The sequence below is a fragment of the Pithys albifrons genome, chromosome 13 (genome assembly GCF_047495875.1).
Source record: "Pithys albifrons albifrons isolate INPA30051 chromosome 13, PitAlb_v1, whole genome shotgun sequence".
NCBI lineage: Eukaryota > Metazoa > Chordata > Aves > Passeriformes > Thamnophilidae > Pithys > Pithys albifrons.
The window spans coordinates 2,006,578-2,018,645 of NC_092470.1; the positions used below are offsets into that span (position 1 = coordinate 2,006,578).

Sequence of the window (12,068 nt, forward strand, 5' to 3'; positions counted from 1 at the left end):
ATTCAGTAGGAAATTGAGGCTGCAGCCTTCTACTGCTTTCTCCCATTGCTTTTGATTTAAGCATTTGTAGCCCTTTTCTCTCTCATCCCAGCCCTTCTTGCTACCTGAAAAGCTCTTTTGGCTCTTTTCCCACCAAAAGCCATTTCTGCTCATGCTAGGATGAACTCTGCCTGGGGTTCAGCAGAGAATGGAGGAGAGCTGCTGACTCAGGGCATGGAGTGTGCTGGAGAGATGGGCAAACACTTGCCCTCACCAAGTCATGTCTCAACCTGCACCACCAGCTGTGCCCTCCAACCAACCACTGGCACAGTGGCCAGTGGTGAGTGCAGGGACACTGAGGTCACATTAGCCTGTACCAGGGAAGGAGAGTCCACATGAGCCAGCAACACCATTGACATCTGTATCAGTGCCAGCACTGCCCCAGCACACAGCTCAAGGGGCCACAAGGCCAAGGGCTGGTGGGACTCAGCTGAGGTGACACGGAAAAGTGTCTTTCCAGCAGTTTTGACACCTGAAGCATCGCAACAGAGTTGGTACAGTTATGTTTCCCACACAGACATTGACAGAGATGCGCCGATTTCCAACCCTGCCTTGAGGGGATGGGCTCCCACCCCCAGCCCTAACACTGATGTCCCCTTCCAGCTGTCACAGCAGCACCCAACACACCTCATCCAACAGGTTCCAGTTTTGCAGTTCAACAACTGTAATTACACAATAATCACGGTGTTATTAGAAAGCGATTTATCAACTCCTGAAATCAAACCTCAACTTGGAGGACTTTATACTTGGAACATACATGGAGCAGCACAAACTTCAGCAGCACTACAGTGGCTGTGTTAGGAAGGGCACTAAAGGAACCAGAAGTCCTTCTATGGTGCTGTTAACCTTCCAGTGATAGGGAACAGTGGTAATTAGAGGTATCAGAGAGTAATTACGTTACAGGTGTAGAGTAACTGCAGCACATTACAATGTTACAGCAGTACAGCCATTTGTTTAGTAATTAAACCCTCCACAAAAAGGTCTGGAAAACCTGACTCTTCCCCAGGAGCCGTAAATTCAGCTCCACTACCTCCTCCACTCACTTCCTGCTCATCCTGTGAGACCCAGTGAGAGCTGGGGCTGCCTGAGCACTGGTGTGGGCAGGTATCTGTAAGAAGACGTGGAGGCTTTAGCCCAGGGGCACATTTCTCTCTCAGCCTTACCCATCAGCTGAGACCCCCTCTCCTCCATGGCATTCGGTGGCTGAGCACACGTGATTCAGGAAGGAGGCAGGAGCAGTAGGTGAGAAGGCATGGCCAACCCAGACATCTCAACTCCCTGAGTTCCAGCCCACTCTGCTGGGGTGGGCAGAGCTGAGTGGAGCCTCAGCAGGAGCCAGGGGACCAGGGAATGGACGGGGAGGAAGGGGGTGCAAGGAAGGTTTGGGCAGTGATGTTGGCGCGGGGCTGGGATATCTGCCGATGGACTAGGGATAGGCTGGCATAGCTGATTTTGGGCTGGGGATGGCCTGGGATAACTGCTGTGGGGTGGGGATGAGCTGGGCAGCCCCAGTAGTCCACGCAGCCCCTGTGCCCACGGGGATGGCTGGAGGCATGGCCACACCACTGTTTCCACAGCCATCTCCGGCAGGCGTGAAGGTCACGAATGGGCTGCTGCAAGTGGCAGAGCAGCAAGGAGAGGGTTAAGGCTGGCAGGAGGGCTGAGGTGCGGCGGTGGAAGGGATACCATTGCAGAGCCAGAGCCGGGCTCCGGAAGGTGGTTCACAGGAAGGGTAGATGGAGGAAGAAGTACATCCAAGGAGTGGGGCTGTTGCTGGAATGTCTGAACTGCTGTGCCCCACGCTCCCGCTGCGAGCCGCGCCCCCGGAGAGCAGCGGAGCTATCGCACCGATGCCCTGCTGCAGTCCCGCGCCGAGAGTCGCTTCCACGAAAGGGCGTTTGCCGGGAAGGACCGTGGACGGCGATTGCTGGGGCGGCAGCCGGGGTAGGGACAGGCGGAGAGAGGCAGCAGAGCCTCAGCGACGCAACCCAACCCAAGCAGACCCGAGCAGATCAGTGCCCACGCTCACCCACTATCCCTCCCTCCTCATGAAAACCACTTTCACCGAGCCAACACTCCCATTCCTTCTCAGAGGTGGCACCTCCAGCACCTGGAGCAAGCCGTGCCGCTACCCTTGGGCTATTTATACACCCAAGGCGCAAGGTGAAAAAACCAACAACCTACACACAGTTATCGGAGAGCAACAAGCTCTGGCACTGCCGGGGAGCGCTCCCACAGACAGCCCTTCTGCCAGCAGGCTCCTGGTCACCCCCGAAATCCCCACTTGCCTTATGAAGGCCGTTTACTGTTAACCCCTTCTTTTTTCTGCCAGACAGGAACCGAGGGCTGAGCCCGCGCCGGCAGCCTGACCCTGCCCAGCATCTCCAATTCTCTGGGCTGGCTCCTGGCTCCGGGGCGTGGGGCTGAGCCCAGGCAGGGGGACTTTCAGTGGCGCCAGAGCCATCCGGCAGCAACTCCCCACGGCCACGACTCCCTGCCAGGATGGGGGGGGATGGTGATGGCGAGGTGAGACCCTGCCCTGAAAAAACACCCACCCTCCTCCCGCCATGGCTCCTGCCTTCAGCTCGCGGGTCGCTCAGGGCTGGAGAAGCTCTCTCTGCCCGTCTTTAATCGTTAGTCTTGGGGATGGGCAGAGGGACGATTCCTCCTCTTGAGTTAACCCCTGTTGGCAGGGAGCTGGGCACAGCCAGCTGGAGGCTGGTCCCTAGTGCCCAGCACTGTCCCGGCTATCGATACCCTACCCTACCTGAACATGGCATCTGTTCCAGGTCGCCCAATTCACCAGGGAACTACCGGCATAGAAGGAGGCTGCTCCCCATCAGGATGTAGCCCCAGACCCTCGCTGGGACCTCAGCCCCGCACTCCGGCCCCGCCTGGCTCGTAGCTCCCGTGGGGGCTGCGCCGCGGCTGCAGAAACGGTGCGGGAAGAGGCGGCCAGAGGGAAGCGCCCGAGCAGCGCGGGGCGGCGGCAGGATCCGCACCGGCGGGGCTGGAGGGCGGCACAGTCCCGCACACACGGCCTCCCCCGCACCCCCAGGGACACGCACCGCCCTCCCCGCCCCGCGCCCCCCGCACGGACACGGGTCCGGCCCTGGGTCACCGCCGTCCCGGAGCCGCGGAGCCCCCCCAGCTGCCCGCCCCGCCGATCGCGCCAGCCTCGGTGCCCCGCTCCGGTCCCCCGCGCCACTTACCCGCATCTCATCCTCGCCGGCGATCTCCTTCGGTCAGAAATGGCATCTCCCCCGGCCCCCCCGCCAAACCTCCACCTGCAGTAGCGCAGCTCCCCCTCTCCGCAGCGACAGCACGAGAGGCGGCGGCGGCGCTCCCGGGGCCGGGCCGCCCCCCAAGCCCCGCGCCCGGGGGAGGGAGGGCCGGGCCGGGCCGGGCTCGGGGCCCCGCCGGGGCCGCCCTAGGGCCGCCCTAGGACCGGCGGCTGCCTGCCCTCCGCGCCCGGGCGGCCGGCGGCGCTGCGGGGCGGCGGCATCGCCCCAGCGGGCGGCTGGCTCGGCCCGGACTCCGCACGGCCGCTCCGCCGGCCGGGTCTGCCGCGGCGGGGCCGGGCTGGGCGCCGCCGGCCCCCGCCTCCCCTCCGGGAGGAGCCGCCGGCGGGCGCGGGGCGGTGCGCGGAGCGGCGGGCACGGCAGCGGCGGCCGCGGCCGGTCCCTCCTCCGCCGCCGCCCCCGCTCCGCGCGGGGGGTGCGGCCCCCGGGGCTGCGGGCGGGGGAGCGAGGCTCGCCCCACCGCGATCCGGAGCCGCTCGGTGGCTGGTGGCCACCGCAGCCCCCGCCCCGCCGCCGGTGCAGCCTCGCTGCCCGCAGAGCACGGACCGGCGCGTCGGTGCCCAGCCCTGCCCGCGCCCGCCGAAAGCCGATGCCAGGCTCTCCTGGGGATTCCGGACGGTCTGTCCTACAGCAGCTGCCCAGCACTGCGTTTTGCTCCTCTCTTTTCACTATTACCTCTCACCCCGGCACATGGGAGAGAAAAGGCGATACGGAGTGGGGGAACACCTTTGAGGACTGATCTGTGACCTGGTGATCCCAGGGGCCCCCTCGGAGGCTCGGCACTAGCCGAGCTGGTTGCATCTCATTCAGGACTACGTGCTCGACTTCCCGAGCACTGCCCACCACTTCCTTTCTTCCATAATGGTCACTTTTTAATGAGCGGCATTAGAATTGTCCAGCGCTGGCTCTTCCAGCTGAGATTGATTCTTTATCAGTAATGGACAAAAACTTTGCTTCTAATGTGCCCTTTCTCCTCCTGCTTCCTCTCGGCAGGGCTTTCCTGGGCTGCTTCCTGCTCTGTCCTGCTTCTACCCAGCTGTCCCTGGCTGCTGGCCGAGGTGGACCCAAGGGGGCACCAGGACCCTCTGCACTGGCAGGGCTGGGGCCAGGAGTTCCTTCATTGGATCCCATATGCTGGATCCCATGTGCCTTCCCTTGGACAGCTCTTTCAGCCAGTGGGAGCTTTTGAGAAAGACAATGACTTGGCCTTCCTCCAGCAGCCTTTTTATCATGCCCAGGAGTGGAGATTCCCATGCAGAGCATCCCTCTGGGCAGGCCTCCCTTCTTCTCTCCTGTGAAAGCAGAGCAGAGTGCTTGCCCCAGGCCTCTCCTGTGCAGCGGCCTTTCCTTAGCCTGTGGGGAGGCCAGTGGGCAGCATGCCAAGCTGAGCCAAATGCCCCATGTGCCTGCCATGGAGCACAGGCATGGCCACCCTAAGCTCATGTCCTTGCACTGGGCTACGAGCAAGCTCCAGGCAGCATGAGCCCCTCCTGGGCTTCAGGCAGAGGCTGCTGCCTCCCTGGAGCCCTGTTATCCTCCTGCGTAACACAGGCAAGCTTCAGAGCAGAGCAGGAATAAACAAAGGGTGGGCATGGTGAGCTTGCCAGCTGAGGGCTGAATCACTCCAGCTCTCTGCTCCCACTCCTGCCCACTCCTAGGCTCCCATAGGTGCAGACCGTGGCTCGGCTGGGAGAGTGGGTGCCCATCAGGTGTGTAGCCCTGCATGGGCTTGGGCACAGAATCCTCATGGCAAGACACACAGGCGTGTGAGAATGTGTGTGTATGTGCACACGCTCTGCTCCTGCCATCAAGGAAACTCAACCTGGCCCCTCTCTGTGGTCCTCAGACCTTTACTCAGTGTGGATCGATGCCTCTTATTATTATGGCTATGGCGGTGATGCCATCCCTGTTAATAGCACTTCACAAATACAGACAAAACCAGCAATCTGAATTCAGCCAGGAAAAACCAGAGGACAAAAGACATGCTAAGAGCTCTGAATGCTGTTTTTAATGCTTCTCCCCCAGTGTTAAAGCCACACTAAAGTGCAGGGCTCCATGTATTCAATAATAACACTCTGGATTAATTCCTGGCATTGTCTGGTGTGAGAGAGGGAAAATTTCACCTCAGCCCTTCCACAGAGACACGGCAAGTACGCCATGCATGCAGCACTGGTGGCATGTGAGAGTGATGCTATGCACTGCCTGGAAGCAGGGGGCCTTCCAAGACCATCTTTCCCACTTCAGCTCCGATGGGGGACGACTGGGTGTGCAGAGGCAGGGATGCGCTTCTGGGCTAAGATGGCATACATGCACATCTCTGCTAGAGAACAGCCCCGGTTTGCTCTGACAGATACAGTGTGCATTGTGGTCAGCAGTGGGGGGCCAGCAGTGGGGTGAGGAGATGGGGAGGATGGAGAATGCAGCGAGAAGAAAGCACCACTTAATAGCCGCTCTTCTCACTGGAACACCAAGGCCCTTACCCACAGTGACAGAGTGTAAGAGAAGCCAGTACAACCAGCCTTCCTGAGAAGCAGCACTGTCATTTGGACTTTTCTGTCTTAAACTCTCACCCTACCTCACAGACAACAACTTCCTCACCCCAACAAGCCCCACGATCACCTTGGACAAAGGCAGATCTTGGAAGCAATGAACCCTGTTGATCTCTGCACTGGCCCCTGCTCAGAAGTCCCAAAGTCTCCTATGTTTCTGCATTTACCAACCTGTCATGACCAGTGAGCTTATGGTTAAGGTCTCTGATGTGTTGTAGCATGGGCAACAGAGCACTGGGGACAGCCAGAAGCACACAGCCAAACCTCACTGGGAATACCAGTCCCTCCTGTCCCCACAACAGCCTGTAGCTATGTAAAGGTGCCGGCTTTGCAGCAGATGTGCGTTTTTTCCCTTTCCCATCACCTTTACTGGCCTCACCCGTGCTGTGCAGTTCAACTCCAGCTGCTGTGTGTCAAACCCTCAGCTGAGTCAACCTCCTTTTTGCAGCATGAAGCGACTAAAAGTGCCCTGGGTCTCCAGGTGCAACTATCCCATGCTGACCTCTGTGCAGCCCCAGGATACAGAGGACATTGTAGAGCAGCTCAGCTCACAAGCCCACATTGAACATGTTCCTCTTTAAAACCTGCAGGGAACGGCAAGAACATTTGGGTGTCCATCTGCGGGGGCTCGTCCCTCAGACAGATGCTCCAGCTCTTTGCCACTGCCATCCTCAGATGAAAACAGGCTGTGGCAGATGGTTCCCTTCTGTTGGCAGGAGGCAGGAGTTTATCCCTGCTCTCAGCTCCCTCCTGGAGAGGTGGCACCTGCACACTGTATGAAGGACTGAGCCTCCCACCTGGGCAGTGGTGAACAGACCTGCCCCTTAATGGGGCAAGCTGGGACATCCTCATCTCCCTTGCTTTCAGTGCACGTGTCCAGGAATTCCACAAAAGGTCCAGAAAGGGCTGAGCTGGCAGGAAGGAGGTGGATTTTAATTACTCCCATTATTATTATCATTCTTTTTCTTCCAGATTTTCACACTTTTGTTGTAACAAGCTGAACTGAGAAAATACGTGCAAATGCCAGGCAGAGATAAGATGTACCACACTTTGAAGTACTGCCAGCACTGGCTCTGGGAACACCAAATTGGCTGTTTGCCCCTCCAGCCTCCTCCTTTGGGCAGCAAGGACAGGGGGAGGGTCTGTGCCCGCTCTTCCCCTGCACATCTGGAGAGGAGGGTACCCCACATTTACTTTAGGCTTGACCAGCAAGCAGCTCTCCAATCCTGCCCAGTATTAACCAGTTCTTGGAGAGGGCAGTGTAACCTTCTGGCTGCCTGGGACAGGCACGGGCCTTGCACAACACATTGATACAGACCTCCCCTGCCCTCTTCAGCACTGCTGGCATCAGAACCTGTTCCTGACGATGGCTGTTCCACTGGGCCCTTGGGGATGCAGTCAGGGAGAAATGTGCTCCCAGATCACGTTCTTCCTTGGAGGTGGTGACATTTCGGGATGTGTGAGGAGAGTGGGACGATGAGGCAAGGCAGGATATTCCTGCTCCCCCATCCACATGGCCATCTGGATGTGTTCTGATGCCTCCTCACAGCAGGCTGAGTCAGTCCAGTGGCTTCTCATTATCAGCTGGAGGGAGTCCAAATTCTGCATTGTACGGCTGCTCCTCAGTGAAACTGAGGATTGTTATCAAGTATTATCATAATGGTTTCTCTCTCTACTGTCTTGTACTTTTCCCTGCCCTGGTCAGCTGATTGATTTGGAGCAGAATGATCCAAAAATCCTGTGACCACCAGCTGTCCATTTGGGACAGCTGTAGCAGGAGCCACACAATGTCACCCTTGACATGGGCTGAGGCTGTGCAGGCCACAGAGGGGGTCCCACCACTGTCTCCACTACAGCCTCACTTGCTGGAGGCTGCAGCCATGTAGCTGAGTCCTTTCTGTAAGCACCCCTCAAGCAGGTGCTGCTGAAGGTTGGGATGAGCTGTTGGTGGACAGGGGTTGCCCTAGCTCAGCTCACCCAGGTCTCTGCCAGGGCACTGTTTGAATGACCTGTTTGAGTTCTGGGTGTGGAAATTAAGCCTTTCTAAGCAATATTCTGCCATGGAGAGAGGCCACATGTCCTTGTGTCAGCTTGATACAAGTGCTGATAGCTCGACTGCTCTGTCAAGCAGCCCAAACATGTGGCAGGAAGGGCTGACGGAAAAGGCTCCATTAAGTTCTGAAGCTCATTGACACATATACAGAAGGTATTAATAATATCAAGCACCTCAGTGTCTATTGTAGCCCATGTCCAGGAGATGAAAGATAATTTCTGGGCCAAGGAAGTTATGACAGTGACAGCTTTTTAACAGCTTGGTGTAAGAATAGGAGCTGCACAACAGGACAAAGAGCGATGATTAAAGATCTTGGCACAAAGGAGAGAGGGCTTGGTGAGCACCGTGAGCGTGGAGGACACAGGAGTCGCGTCAAATGCCCACACTGAAAAAGCAAAGGCTGTGTTGGGCATGGAGGATGTGAAGGTGGTGTGGGAGCCATCCCGCTGGGGCTGACTCACAGATGCTTGGCAACTAACAGAAAAGGGTCAGGGTGCCTGGAGGGGACAAAACGGGCTCTTCACCTGAATGTTTAAAAGAAGTTTGACCTCTGCCTAATGTGGCAGGCAAAGACGGGCATGACTTAGCCAGGGCTGCAGCCAGCCCTGCAAGCAACACAGGGAAGGGCGATGAAGAGGAGCAGGGAAGGGAGCTGAGCCACACTGGAGGCTGGGCAGGGACTGGGGAACAATCACATCAGTCAGGGAAGGGGAGGCCTAGCATGGGGCAGGGCAAGGAGGGAGCTCTTCTCCCTGAAGGCCAGAGCCAGAGAAGCGGAGGCAGCAGACCAAGCACCCACGCAGGCTCAGGGTGTAATTATTACTAATATCCTCAGTGATTCTTTGCACACATACGTGCTCCCCTAATGTACACTGTACATGTAAACAGCCTCCTGGTGACATTTGCACGCCCAATTACATCTGCATATAATTGATTTACATGCACAGTTGGAAAGCATTTAAAACACTGGAGCCTGCTTTGCTCTTTCCCACGGCCACCTCCCCAAACCCAGGCTGGAGGAAAAGACCCTCATTCCAGGGCCAAACCTTGGCCCAGTCCCGCCCTGTGGCGGTGTGTGGGCAGAGCCCAGCTGTGGCACATGCCAAGTGCCATGGGTTCACACCTGTGCCCTCTCCTGCAGCTCTGTCATCTGCAGTGACCCCAAACCCAACCCCAAAACCAGCCATAACATTTGCTGTTTGCTCAGCTCCTGTTTTAAGTCACTGGCACCTTTCCAAAAAGGATTAAAAGCAGGGAGTGAGAAACATAAAAGCTCATGTAATTATGTGCAAAGAAAGTCCCTTAATAATTTATAGAGGGAGAGGGTAAATATCTTCATGTGTCATTCAAGTGTAGCTCATTGTCCCGTCTGGCTAATACCCAGCATGCACGCATCACAGGCTTTATCCGGGAGGCTGTTTTGCCTTTAATACCTTTCATAAATTATTGAATTTATAAAGAGGAAAGCAGGTGTCATGTCACTCCTATAAACAGCTCATTAGTTAAAACTAACGAAGGTGGGGAGCAACAGTTTCCTCCTGGCTTGTCTGTCTCCCCTCTCGCAGTCTCTGCTGTCACTTGTGATGCAGCTCAGAGCCTGAGCTGGGGCAGCACAGTGGCATTTGCCTAAAAAGATCTGGCAGCGGATAGATAGCCTGTGGCACCCCGACCCTCTGGTTTTCTGAGACCTGCTTGTGCCCTCCATGGTGGCTGAGGGGTGAGGATGGAGGGGCGGAGAGGATCTTTGGCTCCATTCCCAGCACTGTTACCACCTTCATGTCACCTGTGGTCCTCTGGGTGCAGAAAAGGGACATCAGCTCCTGGGGGCACCCTGAGGATTCTCTCGGCACTCTACTGCTGGAAGAAGGGCAAGCATGAACATGAACTCAAGGGCAGAGGGTTGAGTACGGACCAATCTCTGCCAGGAGGGTCCTCCTATCGCATGTCTGTCCCATTTCCAGCAGCCCAGGGCCAGGCTGTGCAGCCCAATGGCTGCTCCTGAGTGTAGGGGATGCAGTTTTCATGCTGGCTGGGGGAAGCACAGCATCTCCCTGTTTTTTGCTGAGCGAGGCAGGGTGTTAGAGGCCACCTCTAAAAACAGCAGAGGTGTGACTGAGTCAGGCAGCACGTGTCTGAGCAAGGGAGTCAGCCTGAGCACCCACACACAGGAAAACCAGAGTGCGAGCCACCCACTCAGCCCTCGCTGGGCAGCCGCACCCCCTCGCCAGGCTGTGCCCCACACCCCTGCACTGCGGGATGGAGCTGCCTGGGGAGCAGCTGGTTCGGAGGCTCTGCTTTTGCTTTCACACCCAGGAGAGAGCCACTGAACCGCCCCACACACACCCTCTTCAAATATAATACATATGCATTAAAGAACAGCTACAGAAAGAGGAGCCATCAGAAGTATTTTAAACAGTTTTGAGCTAGTGCCAAATCTGGGTGAATAAGCTGCAATGCAAAGGACCCACGCAAAAAACGTTGCCAGCAGTGCCAGCAACCCGACGGGCACAGCACAGAGATGGGAATGCACGGAGCAACCAAAGCTGCAACTGCCAGCCGTGAGGCACGTCTGAGCCACATGATGAATGTTGGCCCCTGAAGAAGACCCAGCAGGGCCTTGCGGGCATGGGGAGAGGAACTCAAACTATTGATAATCAATTAACTCCTTCAATTACAGCAGCTTAATGAGGTAGCGCCAAATCAGCTCTAATGAACGTCAGTTTAACAGAGGAGGTTCCTCGGGCGCTGGTTTTTGACTCAATCTTTACAAGGTAGGGAATGCTGCAAAAGTATCAAGCAATTAGTGTCACTTAATGAACACCTGCTCTATGCCCTCTGCAGAGCTGATGGCTCCTGGGTGGCTGTTGTAGCACGTGGTGTCCCTGATTCCCAGAGAGGTCCTGCCCTGAGCCCAGCTGGTCCCCACTGCAGTGGTCCAGCAGCACCAGCATGGCCTGGGAGGCAGCTCTGCTGCCACAGCTCTGCTGGCAGCACAGAGCTCGTTTATCCTGGCAGAGCACACGGTTCCTGGGGATGCTGCCGGATGCATTAGTTGCTGTAAGATGAAGCGAATGTCACTGGGCCCAGCTCTTCCCTGGAGGCAGCTATTTTTTAGGTTTTTTTGGTGACGACAGTGTAAGTGCCAAAACAAATGTCATTGCCCGCTGGCCCCAATACCTCCCGAGAAACCTGCTGGGTTCCGAGTAGCAGAGCAGAAGGAAGGGGCGAGTGGAGAAGGGATGCTGCTCTCCCCAGCAAAGCACTGTCCTTAACACAAGCATGTCACTGGGGAGCTGTGCAGGTCCCCCACTGTACCCCTGCGCCACAGCTGCAAGCAGGGCCTGGGGAAACCCAGTGAAGGAGAGTGTGGCTGTCCCTGCTCAGCAGGATACTGCTGATGCAGAGCCAGGGTGGGGATCCCCCAGAAAGCTGGGATCCCAGAGGTTCCATCCCTTTGGAAGCACGGTACTACACCATTTTAGGGAGGGATTTACATACTAAGGAGCCTCTGGTGGAGTAAAGACAACCTGACATCTATTTTGGGTCTTAAAGCCAAAGGCTGTATTTCAAATCCACTAATCTGGTGAGAATACAGCAAATGTGTGCAGAGTGGAGCTGGAAAGGAGGGGGAGCCTCTGGCTCCAGGCAGTCCTCCCCATGCCACAGCGAGGGCCCCATGGCAAAGGCCCCCCAGCATCCCATCAGCACCCACAAAAACTGAGCCCCCTTCCTCTCATGGGGGCTGAACTCCAAAATCCTGCTGCACGAAACCTCCATGGGCAGGGGCTGCTAGGGCCCTGCCTTTACTCAGAGCTGAACTGAGGTGCTGCAGGGGTACTGGAATCTCAGCCCCACTCCCCACAGACAGAGAAGATGGAAAGCACAGGCTGGCTTCCTGAGCCCTAGTGTGTGGTGTCTGCCTCTGGATGCTGTGGCAGATGGAGGTGGATGTGTGCTGCCTGTGCTATCTGCTGGGACCACACAGGAGTTTGGCCACAAACTGCCCTGCTGATAGGCTTGGGATCAGGCTGGGCATATGGTGGGTGGCTGCAAAGGCTGAGGACAGGAGAGGAACAGGTCAGGTAATTCATCCACATAGGGGTGTGTGTGTCTGTAAAAGCTCTT

The 12,068-nt window shown here is 56.9% G+C and overlaps 1 protein-coding gene across 2 annotated transcripts in view; it reads right to left on the reverse strand.

Moving 5' to 3' along the window:
* The window catches only part of LINGO1 (leucine rich repeat and Ig domain containing 1), a 63,095-nt gene that overhangs the window by 13,133 nt on the left and 37,894 nt on the right, over positions 1-12,068 (reverse strand). The window contains exon 1 of one of the 2 annotated variants that reach the window (XM_071568717.1): positions 3,252-3,701. The exons of the other annotated variant lie outside the window; for it this stretch is intronic. Coding sequence (XP_071424818.1) covers positions 3,252-3,257 — 6 coding nt within the window. The 5' untranslated portion in view covers positions 3,258-3,701. Of the gene's footprint in view, positions 1-3,251; positions 3,702-12,068 lie in introns of those variants that run through there. 2 annotated transcript variants of the gene reach the window in all.